Source organism: Onychomys torridus, chromosome 16 (genome assembly GCF_903995425.1).
Source record: "Onychomys torridus chromosome 16, mOncTor1.1, whole genome shotgun sequence".
NCBI classification, from domain to species: Eukaryota; Metazoa; Chordata; class Mammalia; order Rodentia; family Cricetidae; genus Onychomys; species Onychomys torridus.
This window is the reverse complement of record NC_050458.1, coordinates 42,384,835-42,407,423: the sequence shown is the minus strand read 5'-3', so window position 1 is coordinate 42,407,423 and position 22,589 is coordinate 42,384,835. Positions and strand designations below refer to the sequence as shown.

General features: G+C 41.9%; 1 protein-coding gene across 18 annotated transcripts in view; it reads left to right on the top strand.

Annotated features, from left to right (window-relative positions):
- Positions 1–22,589, top strand: part of Rbfox2 (RNA binding fox-1 homolog 2) — a 241,269-nt gene that overhangs the window by 69,627 nt on the left and 149,053 nt on the right. For all 18 annotated transcript variants that reach the window (XM_036208108.1, XM_036208106.1, XM_036208102.1 and 15 more), the window contains exon 2: positions 10,883–10,933. In XM_036208108.1, coding sequence (XP_036064001.1) covers positions 10,883–10,933 — 51 coding nt within the window. The remainder of the gene's footprint in view (positions 1–10,882; positions 10,934–22,589) is intronic.

Here is a 22,589-nt window from a genome sequence, read left to right as displayed (position 1 = left end):
TTAAAGCTATCGTTAGATGCTACTTCATACCCACAGGATAGCTGTTAATAGAGGGAAAAAAGGACAAAATAAGCAAGTGTCTGTAAGGATGGGGAGAAATGAGAACCCTTGTGTATTATTGCTGATAGAAATGTAAGATGGATAGTACAGCTGCTATGGAAAGCAGGTAGCATGGTGGTGACTCAAAAGTTTAGGAGCACCACTCCTGGATGTAAACCCAGTTGAGCCGGAAGCAGGTAATGAGCAGGTGCTTGTCGGCTTAGATGCTTCGCAGCTTTACTACAGTGGTCAAAGGTAAATGCAGCCCAAGTGTCCAAGATAGTGAAATATGTTTCCATATGCAGTACAGTGTTACTGAGATGTAAAGAGAAGGGGATTTGACACATGCTACAATATAGATAAAATTCGAAGCAACTGTGATAGTGAAATAAACTACCCACAGATACCATGATTCCATTCATAAAGTATCTGAATAGTTAGCTCTATTATGACCCAGTGTAGAGTGGTATTTGCAAAGGCATATAGAATGGAGAGTTACTGTTCAATGTACACAGTTTCAATTGGGGAACACAGAAACTTTTAGAGATAGGTGATTGTAAAAATGGTCAATTTTGTATATAACAAACCACAACTTTTTGTTTGTTTGCTTTTCAAGATAGGGTTTCTTTGTTTTCCTGGCTGTCCTGGAACTTGCTCTGTAGAGCTTGAACTGTAGGCTGGCCTCGAACTCAGAGATTCACCTGCTTCTGCCTTCCAAGTGCTGCAATTAAAGTTGTGCACCACCACTCCCCGGCTTAAACCACAACATTTTAAGAAAGGGAAAAAAAAATCACTAAAGAACATTTTCTTAGGTTGAATATCCTTTACCCAAAAATGCTCAGGATTTAAGATGGTGGTGATGATGATTGTTAGTATTTAAGTGGCGCTAGGAACACGTCCCGAACACAAGACCACAGAAGAGTTTTATTAAAGAGGATAGAGGTGACAGGCCTGTGTGAAACACACGTGGGTGAGGAGATAGGGGGGGGGGGGGGAGACTCATGCAAGATGGCACCGGCCTTTTAAAGGTTGGGCCGCGCATGCATACAGGAACTCCTGTGGGTACTCCACGCATGCGCGTAGATTACATGGCTGCGCGTGCGCTTTACGCAACCACGTAAGGCCACAGGGTCCTGGTACCGAGCAATGTCTGACCCGGAGATGGCTATTCTGAACCGGAAATAGTTAGGCGGTCCGCCGGGCAAGCCCAACTATGTGGACATGTAATCTCTATCAATGATGATTATATTTGAAAGTTTGCATGTTTGTAATGAGGTTTGGGAAATGAGACTCATCTACATATAAAAGTCATGTATTTTATGTACTCTTCACATATATAATCTGAAGGTGCTTTTATGTTGCATTGTAAATAATTTGGCACATGAAACAAAGTTTCATGGTTTGGCATTCTCCATTAAGGCATCATGGTGACATGTAAGGTGTTTAGACTAGGTGTCCTGTCTATACTATGAGCATGAACCTTAGAATTGGAAGAGGTAAACTAAGGAAGAATTTTGTTTCTTTTTATTTTGAAATAGTACTCTATTTTCATGAACAAATTTTAGTTAAATAATAAAAACAAGGACACAATAAAGTAAAAAACCCAAGGGATGGATGACAGCAGCATGTCCTGCCTAGTTAGGAAGGACATTTATTATAAAAGGCAAAGTTGCTTTGTGGTTAGAGGTAACCACATTCATTTCCTCCTCAGATACAGGGATTGAAGAGACAGAGCCTTGTTGTGTAAATCAGACAGACTTCAAATTCCATTCCTCCTGCCTTCTCCTTTGGAGAGCTGGGATTATAGGTGTGCACCATGATGCCTAGCTAAGATATTCTCTCTCTCTCTCTCTCTCTCTCTCTCTCTCTCTCTCTCTCTCTCACACACACACACACACACACACACACACACACACACGCACGCATGCACGCACATGCGCACGCACACACACACACACACACACTGTTTTTTGTTTGTTTGTTTGTTTTTGAGACAGGGTTTCTCCTTGGACCTCTGGTTGTCTTGGAACTCACTCTGTAGACCAGGCTGACCTCGAACTCAGAGATCCGCCTGCCTCTGCTTCCTAAGCACTGGGATTAGAGGCGTGCGCCACCACCGCCCTCTATTATTCACTTATTTTAGTTTTGCTTTTCCAGAAAGAGTCTTAAACTGGCCTTGAACTTTCTGTGGAGCTAAAGCTTATCTTGAGCTACTGGTCCTCCTGCCTCCACCCTTGTAGTACTTGGGTTACAGGCATGAGCTGTCACTCCTGACTTTAATTATTTTTTAAAACAGTTTTTTCCCTACTCCCAGGTCCATTCCTGAGCAGGCTTTGCTGTGTCATCCAGGTTTTCCTTGTATGTCACTCCTCAATTCAGTATCACTTAAAAAAAAAAAGATTCATTCATTCATTCATTCATTTACTTATTTATTGTGTATACAGAAGAGGGCACCAGATCACATTACAGATGGTTGTGAGCCACCATGTGGGTTCTGGGAATTGAACTCAGGACCTCTGGAAGAGCAGTCAGTGCTCTTAACCTCTGAGCCATCTCTCTAGCCCCAGGTATTTCTAATTAAAGCAAACAAGTAGTAAAATCAGCAAGATCAGGGTGTGTGTATGTGTAACAAAGAACTGTCATCCATTGTGACCAGGAGCTGCAGTGAGCTGTATTTTGTAATGTCAAGAAAGCTCATAATGTAATGGCTTTAGCAGTTAGCAATTGAACGTTGAACTGGGAACATTGCTAGACCTACCAGGTCTACACCCCTTAGAGCCTTCATCTTATCTTTAAGTACTATAAACCCTGTGGTTTGGAAGCAGAGTGATACCATGATTGCTTAGCAGCCTCTCTTCTTGAGTTAGAGATGTTTGTTGCTGGAATTCATGTGCAGCTTAGGCTCATGTTCAGTGCCCATGGTATTTACTTCTTTCTCTGTTTAAACTAGAGCCAATACTTGAAAAAGAGCAACTTGCAGTGAAGAAGGTAATGAAATATCCCAAGGAATTGCCCCCAGTCCATGTGGCAAAAAATCATTTCTCCTTCCATTGTTCCAAATATATGCAAGTCAATAAATTCATTTCAAACAGAGATTAAATCATGGGACAGCCAGAGTTTGTGCTTGGTAGAGAAGAGGTCATTTCCTACCTTCCTTTGTTTCCTTTTTTCTCCTGAGGTGCCCATTTTATTTTATTCATAGCATCCTTCCCCTTCCATTTTGTGAAATTGGTTTGATTTTTGTTAGATACAAAAATAAAAAAGCAGTGATGTTAAACTGTGTCCATTTGTGCCTCTCCTGGGTGTTGACACCAGATGTGTCAGGGAGGGGGCAGTAAGGAAATTGCTGACACGACCATTCCATTATTTGGGAAGGTTTTGTTGTAGATGTGAGAGACGGAGGGAGGGAGGGAGGGAGGGAGGGAAGGAAGAGCTGGAGGCCTCTGGAAGAGTCCAGAGAAGAGAGTAAGGGAATCAGACTGGACATGGCCAGTGCTAGGGAAGTGGAAGAGCAGAGGAGACGAGAGAGTATAGCGGAAGATAGTGAATAAGAGATAGTGAGTGCAGGATAGCAGAGACAGAGAATGAGAGAGAGAGCAGGATAGTAGAGAGAATGAGAGAGAGAGCAGGATAGTAGAGAGAATGAGAGAGAGAGAGCAGGATAGCAGAGACAGAGAATGAGAGAGAGAGCAGGATAGTAGAGAGAATGAGAGAGAGAGAGCAGGATAGTAGAGAGAATGAGAGAGAGAGAGCAGGATAGTAGAGAGAATGAGAGAGAGAGAGCAGGATAGTAGAGAGAATGAGAGAGAGAGAGCAGGATAGTAGAGAGAATGAGAGAGAGAGAGCAGGATAGTAGAGAGAATGAGAGAGAGAGCAGGATAGTAGAGAGAATGAGAGAGAGCAGGATAGTAGAGAGAATGAGAGAGAGAGAGAGAGCAGGATAGTAGAGAGAGAGCAGGATAGTAGAGAGAGAGCAGGGTAGTAGAGAGAATGAGAGAGAGAGAGCAGGATAGTAGAGAGAAAGAGAGAGAGAGCAGGATAGTAGAGAGAATAAGAGAGAGCAGGATAGTAGAGAGAATGAGAGAGAGAGCAGGATAGTAGAGAGAATGAGAGAGAGAGAGCAGGATAGTAGAGAGAAAGAGAGAGAGCAGGATAGTAGAGAGAATGAGAGAGAGAGCAGGATAATAGAGAGAATAAGAGAGAGCAGGGTAGTAGAGAGAGAGAGCAGGATAGTAGAGAGAATGAGAGAGAGCGAGCAGGATAGTAGAGAGAATGAGAGAGAGCGAGCAGGATAGTAGAGAATAGGGGATTATAAGGAGGGGAGTAGTTATTGGGAGGGAAGGGACAGGGTAACTGAGTGGGGGCTTTGAAATATATAACAACTACTTGTGACTAGGGACTAAGAGCTTTGGAATAGGCTTTGGTGTGCAGCCACAGGTATATGTCAGGGGAACCATGCATCCCTTGCAGCAGTAAGGGAAAGGACTCCTTTGGTAGCCGGGAACTCACAAGTTCCTGAGGAGTGCTGGCCTTTCTCTAACCACAGGAAGTCCTCCTATAGTCCAGTGGGTGCTCATTTCTGGATATCTGGACAACTTGAGACTGAACAGTGGGATAGTTCTTAAACTTTTTTCATTGATTAGCTTATTTCATCGTATATTTATTATTTCTGCTTCTATTCCCAGCCAGCCTTCATCAGTGATACTGGCCAGAATGACATGCTTTCATGATAAAGCTTTAGATTGGTACAGCATGATATGTACATAAGGCAGGAGGATGGGCAGTGTGGTGTCTCCCTAGGCTCCTGGGAGATTTAGCTTTAGTGCTATATGGACTGCTGCTTGGGGTCTCTCTCACAACTGTAATTGTGAACCAGAAGCAGGACCTTTGATGCTCAGTATTGGTAAGTGTTATATATATATATATATATATATATATATATATATATATATATATATATATGCATGCTGGTATTTTTGTATATATATTAGCTAGTTCAGAGATGACACTGACAATTTTCACAAAGCAGTTTTTTAAGAGTGGCTTTAAAAACTACTGTGTCAAGAACAGAGTATGGTAGAGCTCTTGCTTGGCATGCATGGAGCCCTAGGCTGGGTCCCCCATCTTTGGAATGAGGGCAGAAACTGACTACTACCGCAAAAAAACATACTGTTGTCTGTTCAGCATGCACCAGTCTGTCTGATTGATTGATTGATTGTTCTAGTAAAAAACTAGGGGTATTAGGCTATTGTGCCCCTTCCTCTTTAAAAAAAAAAAAAAAAAAAAAAAAAAAAAAAAAGAGCCGCGTGGTTCTAAACAGCTCTACCCAGTTACCTTGTAATCATCAGGACTGCACCATCAGTACCAAGGACACTGGTGCCTGGATTGTCACACAGCTGTTGCCAGGTTCATTCTTGCTCCATGACTGAAGAAGGTTCTTCTGCTCAGCTGGATCTTCCATATACGGGTGTGGCAGGGAAGGCAGGGAAGCAGGGAAGGCAGGGAAGGCAGGGAAGCAGGTAGCATTTGTCTTGCTGTGTCATCTCTCAGCGTCCACCAGCACACTCAGCATCCATTGGGGTTTGCTCTACTTGGCAGTTATTTAGGGACCTTTTGTTGCCTTTTCACATGTCCACATAGGTTTAATTGCTGACCTCTGTAGCTAATAAGCATTTCTGTGGTAGTGATTCTTCCTCCTCCTCCTCCTTTTTTTGTTTTTTTTTGTTTTTTTTTTTTTGCTTTTTGAGACAGGGTTTCTCTGTGTAACAGTTCTGGCTGTCTTGGAACTCGATTTGTAGACCAGGCTGGCCTTGAACTCACAGAGATCCGCCTGCCTCTGCCTCCCAAGTGCTGGGATTAAAGGGGTGTGCCGCCGCCGCCTGGCATGATTATACTTCTTATATGTGTATATATTTAATTAATTAGTTAACTTACTGGTTTTTGAGACAGAATCTCATGAAGCCCAGACTGGTATGGGTCACTGTCACCAAGGATGGACTTAAATCCCTGGTCCTCCTGCTCCATTTCGTCAGTGACCATGCACTGCTTTCATATACCTGGTTTCTATCTAAGCTTTCAACTTTCTTTATAATTCCACCGCTTGTTGGTTTGTACTGATTGAAAACTCAGCATTGGGCCAGTAAGAGATCTTAAGTGAATGAAGTGCATGCTGCCAAATTATATGCCTTTAGATCATTCTTAGAGATGTTCCTGATTTTTCAGTCTGCACATAGGATGTTGAAATCACATAAACAATGAAACACCCCACTGTGAGGGAAACTGAACTTCCTCCTAGGTTTGCACTGTGACTGACAGCACTGACAATGTGCACATATGCACTGGCGATTCTCTAGAGCAGAGAGAATGATGGGATTCCACTAGGTCATTTTGTCCCATTGCCTGCCAGGGGCCTCTGCATACTTGTTTCCTACCTCAGGCATGATGATCCCTGTTTGTGCATCTTCTTGACAGTTGTAATAGTTTCATTTAACTTCTTGTTGCATGCATGAATGGGAAGTGGTGTCTCAACTCTAAAAGGATGCCCACAGGCTGTGTGGTTAGTAAACAGAGTATAACCAAGAGGAATTTCAGTATTCATCAGCAAGAAAGTAGGATGGTAATACCTGTTGGCATTTATAAGGATACAGTACTAATAGAACAGCATTCAAAATGAGTGGAATTAGTGGTGTGGGAATGAGTTTCACAGAATTGAGCAAGTTGCTAGAAAATACATACTGCAAAGATCCATATTTATAAAATCCAAAGCCATAAGAAGTTAATGCAGAGAGACGGATGTCTACACAGTAAAATTGAAAAGGAAAGCCATACTTTTTAATTTAGTTCAGACCACTCTGAGGCATGGCTCTCCAATTCCCAGAAGAGTTTGCGGTAACCTTGGCCTTGTACAACAGGCAGTGATGTTGTTCAGTCTTTGCTTCTGGTGTTTTTGATGATACTAGCTTCTAGAATCATGATCGATCTCTCTCTCTCTCTCTCTCTCTCTCTCTCTCTCTCTCTCTCTGTTTTTCGAGACAGGGTTTCTCTGTGTAGCTTTGCGCCTTTTCCTGGAACTCACTTGGTAGCCCAGGCTGGCCTCGAACTCACAGAGATCTGCCTGCCTCTGCCTCCCGAGTGCTGGGATTAAAGGCGTGTGCCACCACTGCCTGGCTTTTTTTTTTTTGGACAGTGTTTTCTGTGTTGTTGGTTTCTAGGATGTCAGGGCACAGAATATATGTGAGGGGGAATGGGTCCTAACGCAAGCACTTGGACTTTTTGACTACTTTCTTTTTTATTTTATTTTATTTTATTTTATTTTATTTTATTTAAATAACATTTTTTTGTTTATTTTACATACTGCAGTTTCCTCTTCCCCCTTTCCCATCTACCCTGCTCCCCATCTACACCTTCTCCAGCTTCATTCAGAAAGGGGTAGGCCTCCCGTGGGCTTGAACATGGTACATCAAGTTGAGGCAGGACAGGGCTCCTTCCTTTGTGTCAATGCTGGGTGAGGTAATCCAGCATGGGGAACTGGTTCCCAGAAGCCAACTAAGCACCAGGGACAGGCCCTGATCTCACTTCTAGGAGCCTTACAAAGAGACCAAGCTACGCAACTTTGACTGCTTTCTTAGTCATATAACCTCTCTGAGAAAATGTTGAAATTGTTTATAGTTAAAGGATAATATGGAATGGTCCTTGAGATGAGAACCTGCAGAAGGGTAGAATAGGTCCCTGGAGTACTGGGTTCTGTAGTCTAAGGTCAGCAGTTCTCCCAAAGATAGGAAATATGTATACCCTGACACATTCCTGTATCATCTCCTCTTTGCTTTGTTTTCTTCCTCTTCTCCCCATTCTGGAGTTATACTGCAGAGACTGCCCCCATGATCTGAGTGCTTTCTTTGTCGTCATCACTGTTAGAGGATGGTATTGAGATGAATCTGTGGAACTCAGAACAAGTAGAGTACGTGTGGATTTCAGGAGCCAGTTCTCTGTCCTCTCCTGTCCTACCCTGCTGTACCTTGCCCTGCCCCCTTCTCTCTCCCTTCTTATAAGTACTCTAAGTTATATGTCTCATGTAATTGCTAGTGTGAGAGAGAGCCAACATTGCTTCTAACTATTACTGGTTTTTATTTTCTCATCTTTTTAATTTTAAAAATGTATGTGTGTAGACATGTACATACATTTTGTATGTACAAATACATGCCACAGTGGACCAGAGGACAACCCAGGAGTCAGTTCTTCCCTTCTATGCTGTGGATCTGGCAGGCACCCTTACCCACTGAGCCATCTTGCTGGCCCCTAAGTAAGAGATTGACTGAGGTGTTCCTACACTATTAATTTCACCCTTTCAGAGGATTGGTGTTTTTCACCAGTATAATGACTGAGCTGTACATCTGTCACTAGTACCCAATTCTGATCAGTTTCATCATCCCCCAATAAAGCCTGTTAGTGTTATTGCTCATTTGTGCCGTGTTGCCTCTGAAACCACTCATGCGTTCTCTGTTACTGTGGGTTTGTCAGGTTGGGACATTGCCTGTAACTAGAATGGTCATTTTGGTCATTTGTAGTCATTTTCTCGTTGGTCTCCTTTCACTTACTGTTTTCCATATTCATCCACACTTAGCATCTCATTCCTTTAATTATTCCCTTGTTCACTGTTTTGCTCTCTGGGTCCATTGGAATTAAGCTGCTCTGAACACTTTATGTCCCAGTCTGATTGGACAGGTGTTAGATCTAGTTTTTATCCCATCCAAGGCTATTTATTTATTTTTCATTCATTCATTCATTCATTTTTTTTCAAGACAGGGTTTCTCTGTGTAGTTTTGGTGCCAGTCCTGGAACTCACTCTGTAGACCAGGCTGGCCTCAAACTCACAGAGATCCTCCTGCCTCTACCTCCTGAGTGCCACCACCACTTGGCAGGCTTTTATTTAAATAAATATAAAAGAGTTGGGGATATAGCTCAGATGTAGAGCGTGTGTCTAGTACCTCTAAGGCCCTGGATTAACTTCCCAGCAGCACACACATACAATGGCTGTGGGGAGAGCACAGTTCTTCCTTAGGCAGAAACAGACATCCAGTGTCCCATTGCCCTGATTGTTAGAGCTTTGTAGTCAACTTTGAGATCCTGCTTGCTCTTCAGCTCTTTCGAGATTTTTGTTTTTGAGATCTATAATTTTTTAGGCAGTTATCTCTAATAATGACTAGTGGTTGTTTTGTGACTACAGATATTTAAGTGTCCAACAGAAATTTAGGTATAGGAAATAACTTAGATTAGAATTCTTAGCTTATGTAAAACCAATTCCATCTATTTGCTTAAATATTGTTTTAGCTGTCTACTATGTGTTAGTCATTGTGCTAGATCTTGTGAAAGAACAGAGCATAATGGACAAGATTCAGTGGTCTGTATAAGCTTAAGTTGACTCTACCTCATATTTTTGAAGTGAGCGTATACTTTGACTGTATATGCATAAATATCGATGCTTTCGAATGTAATTACATCTTTAATGTTGCTGCCATTAAATAGAAAATTTATTCTCTTCCCATGAAGTCCCATCAGGGAAAATTCTTGCTTCTTCTCTTCAGTATGAATGAAAATCCAAGTGCCTGGAAAGAGGATGGGGCTTTTTAAGTAGCTGCATTGAGTCCTTAGAAACTAAAAGAAATTATAGGCTGTCATTACTCCTTTGTGTATACACTGTTTCCCCCTAAAGTTTTCTGGGATGCAAGGACATCGTTTTACTCAACTTTCTCATGTCTTCAGCCATTTAACGTTACTCTGGAAGTTTTAGTATTCAGTGTCTGCTGCTTGAATGATCAAGAGGGTCCAGCGAGCCCTAAGTGGATTCTCAGGCTGTGTGCTGTGGGACTGAATTAGTTGTATAACTTTTGTTGCCTAGCACCTCTGTCCTCATGGATCTTGATTTAATTGTTTGGTGTGAAGATGAGACATACTAAATATGATGGATTTTTTTAAAGGAAGAAATTAAAATAGTAACATGGAAAGTGAACTGTGCAAGTAATCTTAATACTAACATATATGCATGCTAGGACTCACTTCAGTCCACAGATGACTAAGTGGTATGGAAGCCTTGAAGTGAAGTGGAATTTCTTTCTTTTCCTTCTAATTTGTCAACAACTTTATTTTTAGATTTATTTTTCGGGGTTGGGGTGCTTGCAGGAGTCAATTCTTTGCTTCCATTCTGTGGAACTCAGATCATCAGGCTTGTGATGTGGTAGCATGTGCCCTTACCTGCTGAGACACCTGACCAGCTCCAATAATTTAAAAAATTTTATTTTGTGAAAAACCTGTTTCAGCCATAATATCTCTAAGAAACAGTGGAGATGTTTAGGAAACAGACAAACACTGTATGGGAAGAAATTACTAAAAATTGTGACTGAAGTGTAAGTTATCTGTGTTTAAAAGAACTGATAGGATGAACTGAAACTTTCTAGGTTAGAAAGCATTTCTCGACAGGGTGAACACACGTGGACATGTGTGGAACTCTGGTTCTCCTACTGTCAGCTTTTGGGTCTGCTCCAGCTCCAGGGGTGAAGGAAGTTAAGAATTATTCTCCCTGTGTCTTCTCAGTAGTACCCTGTTTGAGTACACCGTGAAGGAAACAGTTTATCTTCATAAAGAGGAACTAGGATCTGTCTGTAGTGTGTGTGTATAGATGGCATTGTACGGCTTAACTGGGGAGTGTGTGTAGTAGGCAGGTAGAGTACTGAAATGGCCAATTTTCGTAACTTGGGCAGAAATTCATATTTGATTAGTTTGAATGATTTTGATTCTTACCATTTTCTTTTCTCTTAAAGTTTGATTATTATTTTTCTCTTTGTCTTAGAACGAGCCGCTGACCCCAGGTTATCATGGATTCCCAGCACGGGACAGCCAGGTGGGTATCTGCTATGTCTAATTCTGTTATGTGTGTTCCAAAAGGATGCATGAAGAGAGAAATGGTGGCTTTTCCTGAAATTACTTATTTTGGAAGGTAATATAGTTTTACCAGTGAATTTGCTTTTAGAGGTTATGAATTAAATGCATTTCTTAATCCTAAAGTTATTGTAATCATGTTATTTAAATTATGGGTCTTGTAGGAGGAATAATCTCTTAGCCATAATACCTGCTGTGGTGCTTTTGATCTCTAGACTGTGTAATTTTTTGGCCTGGTTTTCCTGATACCTCCTACTTCTTAATACGGGACTTGTCTTTTTATTTTCTATCATTTGGCTTCTATTCACAGATTACTTGAATCTTTGCAATCTGTAGCAAGACAATTCCATTCTTCTCCCTGGGGTGTTCTTAGTTGGGTGGGTTTTAATAAGGGACACCTTACTTGAGAGAAAGCAGTTTCTGTTGCCTTTGTTGTTGGTGTGTTGTTTACAACCTCTATTGCAGCCTGGGCTGGGGTGCTTTCTATAAGACAGCCTCAGTACAGCTGGTGTGTAAACCCTGAGTCTCAGTACAGCCAGTGTGTAAACCCTCAGCCTCAGTACAGCCGGTGTGTAAACCCTCGGCCTCAGTACAGCCGGTGTGTAAGCCCTCAGCCTCAGTACAGCCGGTGTGTAAGCCCTCAGCCTCAGTACAGCCGGTTTGTAAAACCTTTAGTGTCTTTCTGGTATTTAAAGATTTGAGCAGATGAGACTGGGGGGGGGGGGGGGGTAAGGTAGGACCCATAAGACCATCCCTTACAGAAATGTTGTGAACTAACTTCATCTTGTTGGCAGGATCTTGACATTTTTAAGGGAGATTGGAAGGGTAGTTTCTGATACTGTCAAAGGTTTACTCATGGTTCTTTATAGGGTTATCCAAAACAACCACCCAGGTTACACTTGTCCAAGGAACACATGGAATGGCAGTGCTAAGTGAAAGATTAAGTAGTTCCCCATTCTAGAAGGTAACTGAATCTCATCAGAGTTGCTGAAGCAAATCTCACCAACTAGGATAATCAATAGTCCCCTGCATGGTTGTCTTCTGCTTTAAAGAATATTTGCCAGGTGTTTGCATTTTTGCTAGGTTGATGTCATAGTGCCCACAGGTAGGATAGGAAGGACAGAGGAAGAGTTGTTTTTCTCAGGGTTCATCTCCCAGTGGGATCCTTACTGTTGAAATAGAAGATGAGCTCTTTTATTGAAAGATACGGTCACTGACCTCAAATCTAAAGAGAATGTAGAGTGTGTGTATGTTTTTCTTTTTAGTGTAGGTCTGCCCTGGAGCTTCTACTGGCTGTGGTATTTATGACCTTCTATAGTTCTATCTTGGCTGTACATCAGAAAGAAAATGCTGGTGCCTGGAGATGAGCCCTGCAGATTCTGACTGAGCAGGTCACGGGTTGGGCTTAGTGGTTCTAATGTTAGAAATCACTGCAGGTGATCCCATCATGCAGAGAGGGAATGTTAGTAGTGTTAGGGGCTGCTTTACAAGGAGGGATTTTTCTCTGTATTGTCTTTTGCTTTTCATCTAGAGTGCTAACATATAAGAGATCATGCCTAGTCTCTTAATCTAGTCTTAAACAGTAACACACATAGTTCATTATTTATAAAATATTGCCTGTTTGGGGATCAGAAGGTAGGTTAATTGATGTACCTGTAGGGAAATAGACTTCTGAATTTGAAGGCTCTGAAAGAATCCTGTCCAGTTTTTTGTTCCTGTGGGGATTGCAGATCAATGAGCTAAGCAAAGGGACATAGTGAGAAATGGTTAAAGCCCATTCAGCATCGCCCCGCCCCACAGTCCTTCACATCTCTTCTTTTGCAGCATGGAGCTGTTGTGTAACTGTGTGCTCATTACTTGCGCTGCTACTGTCTGTAGCCTGGTGCAGACCCTCTGCCGTGGGGCAAAGCTGCTGGTTTTACTTGAGGCACAAGTCTGTTGGTGAAGGTTTAGTTCGGTTTATTTTCTTGGGCTTTGTTTTGTGCTGTGGCTGGGTGTTTGAGTTGGGATCTTAGAAGAGTGCAAATAAGCAACTATTGAATAGCTGCTTGTTATATTTGATGAATACAGAATCCAAATAAGTGGTGCTAATTAATGTCTCTAACCTTGTGAACTCTCACTCGGTGCTTTGAGATTTGGGAGGCATTTATCAGTGTGAAACACTGGTCACTGAGCAGGCTGTGCTGGGCAGGAACTGAACTTGTGACCTTTACAGCTCCCCAATGTGGATTTGTCTTAGCAAATCCAGGAGCTGTAGTAGAGATAGGGTGGTGGGGTGAATTTTAATTGTGAGCCTTTATTTGCTTTCCTTATTCTTTTGGGGTTCCACTCTAACCATGTAGGAACTATTTCTACCCAGGGCTTTCATCAGCATCTAATGCTCTTCTGATTGTTTTGGAATGCTGTCATCAGAGATTCTCATTTCATCCCCTCAGACTTCTCTTAAAATGAACAGGCAAGTGTTCACTTTGGAAAGGTAAAATGCCTTCCCCGAGGCTGCAGTTCCAATCAGTTCTTAATCAGATCTTATTACTTCTTTTGTGCTTGTGGTCCTTCCCTTCAAAGTGGAGAAGATGATTTTCACTCACTCACTCACTCACTCACTCACTCACTCACTCACTCACATTTTTACTTCCATTTAGAGATTTCCTAGACTGTGATGTTTAGGCTAGATCTTTCAGTTCAGTATCAACTTAGCGGACCAGCATTGCACTGTATCTGCAACACGTTCATCATGTTACAAATGATAAGACACAGTTACGTTAAAAACCTAGGAAGAAAAGCAGAGGAGAACTCATCTACTGGTAGAGATTTCGTTGTCTTCCTTTTTGGTGGTGTTTTGTTTTTGAAACAGGGTCTTTCTATATAGCCCTGGCTGTCCTGGAACTCTCTTTGTAGACCAGGCTGGCCTTGAACTCAGAGATCTGCCTGTCTCTCCACCTCCTGAGTGCTGGGATTAAAGGTGTGTATCATTACATCTGGCAAGGTATTTTTGTTGCTGTTGGTTTAAGATTTTGCATGCATGTTTGTGTGCCTGGTGTCCATGGAGGCTAGAAATGGGCTCTAATCCACTGGACCTGGAGTTATTGATGGTTGTGAGCTCCCCTGTGGGTGCTGGGAACCAAACCAGATCCTCTGCAAGAGCAGCTAGTGCTCTTAACAATCTCTGTAGCCTTACTTTAGGTTTCTTAAGCAAGGTTGGTGTAGTCTTTATTTCCTGAGCAATGAAAGCAGTCCATTCATTCATAAAGTGCCCAAACCCACACTGGTACTTGCCAGTATGGTTGTTCTGTAAAAGTGGAGAAGGCAAACATTGTTCCAGTTTCACAGATGTAGAATCAGCTAAAAAAAAATGAAGTCTTTATCAAAGCCATGCAGGATTTTAGGCTAGTAATGCCATTTAGTGGTTTAGAATCTTAGCTACTGGGGGCTGGAGAGATGGCTCAGTGGTTAAGAGCACTGGCCGCTCTTCCAGAGGATCCTGGTTCAATTCTCAGCACTGACATGGCAGCTCACAACTGTCTGTAACTCCAGTTCTAGGGGATCTAACACCTTCACACAGACAAATATGCAGATAAACATCAATGCACATAAAATAAAAAATAAATTCTTTTAAAAAGAGTCTTAGCTACTGCCTTTTAAAAATGTTTTTACTAGCATATATTGGTTATGCATAATAATGAGCTTTAAAATGACATTTTCTTGCACACGTATAGTATATTGATCGTGTTTATACTCCTGTTGCTTTTTTGTCCTCCTCTTACTGCTTTTACTGACCCTTTCCTCTTCCCAGTTTGTCCCCTCTTCTGCTTTATCCTCCAACCTGTGACTTAATGGGTTTTATTAAGGCAGCTTTTAGAAGCACAAGGTGAGAGGTTATTTATAGTAACGTTGCTATATCACTGGGGGGGAAAGGCCCCTCCCCTAAAAGAAACCGTTCTTAGGGGTAGATGAACCTCTTGAGCTTCATCCTGCTCCATAATGAATGTTGATGGCCCAATCTTGTGCAGGTAATTATAGCTTCTGTGAGTTCAAGAGTGCCACAAACATGTCATACTCAGAAGATAGCATTTCGTAATGCAGTGTTTCTGCCTTCTTTTGTGATGTCTCGGATGTCTGGGATGACATAGATGTCTCATTAAGGCTGAATGCTACATGAGTAAGTGTACTCTCATCACTTTGACCAGTTATGTCTGTATTAACACTGACTGACCAATGGGGAGGGGTTCCTCTGATCAAAACTGTCAGCAGCACTTATCTATAGGGATAAGCATATTTGTTTAGGTAGCAACTTGATATCAGGTCCATTCGGGAAAAACAACAGTTGGAGCATCTCTACTAGAACCTACAACTCCATACCACCTTCAACAGGCTTTTGACCAGATTTATAACACTGGGCATGAATTCCTTCTTGTAGAGTAGATTTGACTCCAGTCTGAATGTGATTGGTTGGTTATCCTCATAAAAGTCATGCCACTGCACACCAGTAGGCACATCTTATAGTACTGTTGACCTCTGAGTAGAGCTTTGACAGTCTCCACAGCACCTGAGCAGGAGCTCCTGGCACTGTGCAGGCTGGCCAGCAGAGGATGCTCCCATCTCTACCCCAGCCTTAGCACTGCATGTGTGTCATCCCTCCCTCTCCCCGCAATAGTCTACAGTTTCAGCAGCAGGGTCTTAGCATCTAATTCTGGTGGACAACTAGCTATAAATTGTCATGCATATGCTTATAAATGTACCCAGGTATAGTAAAAAGGAGACTTTATGGGCTTGTATTTTTAAATGGGAAGATAATTGCATGAGTTCTTGTATAGAGGGATTTAGGAATGGTAATCCAATTAGTTTTCTATAAAAACCTCACTGATTTGCTAAGATTATTGATTTGGAATTGGCTGTCAGGAAACCTTGAAAGTACATCAGGAATCCTAAGGCTGGGTGGTGGTCCTTTGTCACTTCTGAGTGTCACAACTTTATGTATCTGCTATTATTAAGGTGACTGTATTAATCTGTTGTTCAAGTTGGGGTACTTTTGGAAGTGGAAAGAGACGCTGACAATCGCGCCGATACAGCCTCAGACCAACTGGGTGGCATGGGATGAAGGCTCATCCTAGCTGTGGTTAAACAGCTTGTTCTTGGAGTGTGATGAGGACTGACAGGCCACCCAGGGTTAGCTAAACATTTGATTAAAGTGGGGAGCAGTTTTACACTTTTGTTTTAACTCAAGAGTATTGTACTTTAATTTAAACAAACGTGTCTGCTCTTTAGTCTTTCAGTAAGAGGTCAAGGCATTTTATGTCGTATAGATCTACTGATAGAAATGCTACTAAATTGTTTCATGGTCTGGCTTCACAAAACGTCCAGTGTCTGTTAATTTTTGTTTGTTTTTCGAGACAGCCTCCCTGTGTGTTCTAAACTCACCTCCAATTTGGGATCCTTCTGCCTTAGCCTGCAAAGAACTGGGGTCACAGGTGTGTTGCCAGACTTGGCAGTGGGTGTGCTTTTCTGAAGAGAAGCAAGGCGCTAATGGCATTCCTAGTAGTTCATGGAAGTCCCTTCCTGTTCTCTCTCAGTCTTGACATTTGTCTCGCCTGCATCTAATCTGACTGAGCAAAAATTTCTGTCTTATTAAATGTTCTCAAAGCTTTGAACTGTTTGCAGGGAAACTCTGCTAATTTCAGTTTCATTGATTTATATGGTATCTAGTCTATACTCTAAGAACTTAAATTCATCTGGCCAGGTTGCATGTAGCCCAAGGGCTGTGAGAAGGGTTTAGAGGAGGAACGCAGAATTGTGCATGGGTTTAGCAAGCATGTTGGCTAGGAAAGGCAGAGCCAGTGTGTGTAACCTGTGAGCTGATTAAAAGCACACTACCAGCAATTGTAGCTGAGATGGCTTTACTGTCTGGAGATACTGGGTTGACTTTTGTTTTGGAGTCACCTCAGTGCAGGCATGAGTAAGGGCAGAAGCAGATGCATGCAGATGAACAGTAGCCCATCTAAGGCTTGCTCAGTAGTGGGGTATTTGTAAACTGGTATTGGAAGCTAATGCTGCAGTAACCCCTTGCACTCCCTTTTAGAGCTTTAATTCAGGCACATCTCAGTGTCTCCCACTTAAGCTGTTAGAGAATGAGGTGTTACAGTCAGGATTTGAGACAAGAATGCAGACTGGCTTAGGTTTAGGTGTTGAAGTCACCGTGGAAGTGGAACTTTCAGTAAATTAGAAAAACTAAGGTCTGTAAAGTGCTTTGTGGCTTAGGTTTACAGAGCTCTTTGTGTTTGATTTTTAGAATAACTCTCCCAATTGGGCTTTATTCCTGCTTTATAAAAAGAAAACCAAGCACTTGTGTCCCAAAGTTGTATCTCTGTCAAGTTTACCTCTTGTCTTTCTTTAAAGGGCTAGTGGCCTATATAGTTTATCTCTTTATTTTAAAATTAGAGGAAATTACTGTTCTATTGTCAGGTTCTTGATTTGATTGAAGAACAACTTTCAGTTTTTAAAGTTCATTTGATTGTGTGGATATATTTTACAGAAACCAGTGATTCACAGAAATAAGCAAAAATTTCAGAGCTAATGTTTTTGTCAAGTACAAGGGAGTCACAGCTCCTTTAATGCTGAGAGCAGGCTCGAAGTGATGATGACCTTTATTTCAGACCAGCCTACAAAAATTTTTCTTAGATTTGCATATTTGTTTATTTTTATGAGTGTTTTGTCTGGATGTATGCATGGGCGCTAACTATGTATGTGTCTGGTGCCCTTGAGGTCAGAAGAGGGGGTCAGATCCCCTGGAGTTAAGGATGGTTGTAAGCCCCTGTATGGGTGCTGGGAACTGAACCTAGATTCTCTGTAAGAGCAACTAGTGCTCTTAACCACTGAGCTACCTCTCTAGCCCCTCAGACCAGTTTTTTTTAAAATTTGTTTGTTTGTTTGTTTGTTTGTGATGAACTTTCCAGAATTTTAGTTATTTTGACTGAGAAGTAAGGACAAAAGCAAAGGAATCTCTTGTAGTCATTTGGCCTTGTGGCAAAGAAGTGCTGGCTGCTCCGCTTCCTATGGTAGTAGGAATGTTGGGGGTGGGTGGGGAAGGGTTCCATAGCTCAGTGCCTCCCAGCTTAAAAATGGACACAGGTCTGTGTGAGATGTGCCTTTCAGGTCCTGAGCGTGTGTGTGTGTGTGTGTGTGTGTGTGTGTGTGTGTGTGTGTGTGTGTACACACACGTGTGTACGTACGTGTACCTTGCCCCCTCCCCCATTAGTTTTTACCAGTGCTGTGTGTACACTGAGGTCCTGGGTGTAAGCCCCAGCACAAATACAAACAAAAAAAAAAATAAGGATACCCATGTCTTTGAGCACTCACTGTCATACCTGCACACACCAGTCCCCAGATAGAGGCTAGATTAAAATGATGGATCCCTAAATTAAATATTCCTTCTGTTTCTTAAATCCATAATCTTGGCGCACCCCCTCCCCATGTGTTGCCCTTACCCCCTCTAGTAGAGGAAAGGCAGGCACATGCAGCAGCTTCTCAACTACATAGGGAGCTCAGCTTCCCTCAGGTAGTTCACAAGCTATGTTCTCCTGGGGAAGAGCTTTCCCGTTGTTACTGTCGTCCATGTGCACAACTTGCATTCTTGTTTATTGATTGTTCATATCTTCTGGCTTTCTGCTGCTGAAGATAGGAATTATGTTTTATGAGCATACCTTCTTCCATCTAATAAATTCATTATTTGGTAAGCCACTATTTATCATTGTGTTATAGGTTACACAGTACATTATCAGCACTGTAATTTTTGTTTTTGTTGTTTGTTTGTTTGTTTGTTTGTTCTTTTGAGGCAGGGTTTCTCTGTGTAGTTTTGGTGCCTGTCCTAGATCTCGCTCTCTAGACCAGGCTGGCCTCGAACTCACAGAGATCTGCCTGGCTCTGCCTCCTGAGTGCTGGGATTAAAGGCATGTGACACCACTGCCTGGCTAGCACTGTAAATTTTTTATAGCCAAATGGTAAATTATTATGACTATTTCCTTTCCTATATACTGTCTTCCCCTCATGCATATTGGATATGAATCTATTTAAATGTATGTGTGGCAATTGCTTTTTTAAAGCTCTATTGAAATATAATTTCCACACCATGAAGTTCGTCCAATATAACATTTTCATTTAACAACTTTAGGTAAGTTTTGTTGGAGTCATGCCCTATCCTCATACTCCAGCTTTTTTGTTTTATTTTTGTTTTTGTTTTTGTTTTTTTTTGAGACAGGGTTTCTCTGTGTAGCTTTGAGCCTTTCCTGGAACTCACTTGGTAGTCCAGGCTGGCCTCGAACTCACAGAGATCCGCCTGCCTGCCTCCCGAGTGCTGGGATTAAAGGCGTGCGCCACCACCACTGCCCGGCTATACTCCAGCTTTTTAATACCTCTGTTATCCCCTATATTCACTCAGATTCTCTTTTAGTCAGTTGTTGACTAAAAGACAAATGCTGTGATAGGCTTTCTGACTATCAGATTCTCTCTTCTGGATGTTTCCTATTGATGGACTTGTTTGATGTGTATAATCTTTTGTGTATGACTCTGTCCTAGCATAATGCTTTTGAGGCTCATCTAGATAGTAGTATATATCACTCTATAGTAATGTTTTAATCATCAACAGTGCTTCAGTTTTCAATTTTTGAGCCAATAGAATTCTGTTGTAGCATGTTCTGTATAATTATGCATTTAAGCAAAAACAGAGCTCTGATCTCACTGAAGTCTTTATTACCCTGCTTAGCATGTATCTGCTGAAGACATGCACTGGTACCAGCCTCTTCCCTTCTTTCTTATGTAGATTCTCTGTATTCTAGCCTTACCGGAGGGCTGGGTAAGGGAAAGCTGTAGTACATTCTTTAGAATGGGTTTAGATTCCAGGGCCCTCATTTGGGGTACTTCAAATGTTTAAATTCAGCCCATCCCTAAGTCTCACTTTAGTTACTACCTCTGCCATGAAGTCTTGCCGATCCATTGATCTAGGAATCGATTCTTGGTGTTTGCTAGCCTCTGAAGGACACACTTCCTACTTCTGTTGATCTTTATCACTGCCATTAGGTGATGGTTAAAAGGTTATGGTTAAAAGGTTATGACCCATACAGCCTTGTGATAAGAATCTGATATATTTGGACAAAGAGAAACAGGACAGCTTTGGCTAGACTTGCCAGATTTCATCACTTTTGGCTTGCCAGAGCTTTATGAAAAATTAATACCCAAGAAGCAAGATATCTGATCTGCTGTGAGAGGGCACCTCTTACAAGTTTAATGAGTTTGGTCAAGTGGGCACTAAATGTAAATCTGTCATTTTATGTAGCCCTCGAAGGCTCCGAGAATACCCAGTAAGTGTCCTTATTGGATTAGTAGAACTTTCTCTGTGTGTCTCTTCCTATTAGGACAATGCACCTGCAGCCAGTGCTCTCACAAGCTTCCTGGCGTCCTGTAGATCACACTCACCTAAGAACTCAGTAATTCTGTTGTTTTGTGATTGTCCCCCACCCCCAACCCATACATTAGTTTTAGTAGATGTGTTCTAACCTCTGGATAGCTGGTAGCCAGGGAGGAGTGATGTGATGAAGGCACTAACTCACAGAGAGCATGATGGTACCAGAACCTGTAGGAGTCATTCAGACAGTAAGACTTGATAGGTCCAGCAATAAGGCACAGGGAGGCTAAGACAGTATATAGGGCTCTGTGTCTCATCATTAGTGAATCTGAATTCTAAATTTAAATGTGCTATGTTTCAAATTTTATGAATTTTCAAGTAGGCACATCTTGTATTTCATTACTTTCACTTTGATTAAAGAAACTTTTTTGGGCTAAAGAGATGTCTTAGTGGTTGAGATTACACACTGATTTTTCCAGAGCACTGGGATTTGCTTCCCAGCCTCCGTGCCAGGTGTTCACAGCTGCCCGTAACTATCCAGTACCTTCCTCTGGCCTCTGCAGGCCCTTGCACCCGACGTGAACATACATGATTGTACACACACACACACACACACACACACACACACACACACACACACACACACAGAGTTACAAACAAAATAAATCTTAAAAGAATTTTGTTTTATATTTGATTTTTCTTTAGTCAGCGTTAACTTCCCCTCACCGAGGGGTCATCTCTTGCTTGTTGCTGTTGTCCTGCAGTTTGCCTAAAGTTATCTTCATACTGGTTCTCCTTTGATCCCAGTGAGACCTCCAAGGAGTCTATATGCAAGGGACAGAGGTTTAATCTTTGCTGGCACATGAGGAAATTAAGATTTCCAGTTCTGTGAGAGCTTGATGAAAGGCTGTAAGAAGTGGCATAAGCTAGCTTCTATTTTGGTTGGATGCACTGCTCAGACTAAGAGGCTTAACTTTCAAAAATAATTTTTCTTCAAATGATTGCATATGGTGGAAATAAGGAGACAATCAAGTATGATTTGGTGAATACTATAGTTTATTGCCACACAAAGAACAATTTCTTAGGCTTACAGTACTTAGGAGATAGAATGATGTGGATAGAATACTACAGAATACACTCAGTAGACAGGTATGTTAACCACACAGTGAGAGAATTGGATGGAAGCAGGCCTCCATGGAGAGGATGCTTCATTAAAGTTCTTGGGAGATGCCAGCTTGCATGCCATCACATTGGAGATCTGGGCAACATAGGAGTCCTGGATGCCAGAGGATTGTATTGTGTGGTCAGGCAAAGCTTATAGCTCCAAGGTAACGTGGTGTTACTTGCGGCAGTTCTTGGAGGACACACAGAGAGTACAGCCCTGCCATGGCCTAAATACTCAGTGTTAATCAAGCTCTTGAGTTTGGCATGTGTTGAAATCTAGTAGTTGAGGCCAGTAACTCATATGTGGCTGTTATCCAAAGGTTCTGAGGTAGCATTCCTAAGGGGTAGGATCTGATGGCATCCTATAAGGAGGGAGAGGGAATGCATATTGTGTAGCAAACCATGGAAATGCCTGAAGTCATTTCATAGCTCACAATATGAATTGCTCCAACAGTTTGTACAGATAGGTAAGTGGTGGTTGGTTCTAATAGAAACACAGGGAGGCTCGAACCTGTCCTCTTGGTTTCTTTCGCTTGGGAGGTCCTGCAGTTCACTGGAACAGTTTGAAAACTACTGGAGAATGCTTGTAGGACTTTGGTGTCAGATCCAGATTCTCTTTGGAGCCTGATGTTTCACCTTTCTGAGTTTTGTTCCTTATTTATGAAAAGGAATGATGAAAAGTATTAACTGGAAATATACGAACACTTTTCACAGTGTTTCTGGCGACAAGATAGGTCCCATATGCCCAGTGTGCAGGGCTTGAGCTGAGTTGCTGAGTGAGCGACTGTACAGATGGTGAACTTCCTATGAAAATGAAGGCCCCTAACTGCCATGTCTCAGTAGTTTAGAATGGGAGAGGTCCTGTTTTTGTCCAGTAGTGAGTTAGATGTGTGGGCTCGTTCACTCGGTTAGTTCTAAGGAAAGGAGAGACACAAACAGTAGGAAATTCAGTATGTATAGCCTTTGCTCTGATAACATTTCATTGGTGGGCCTAGAAATTAGAATTTTTAATAGAAGTTTCACCTGCTTTTGATTTTTTATTTTTATCTATTAAAAAAAA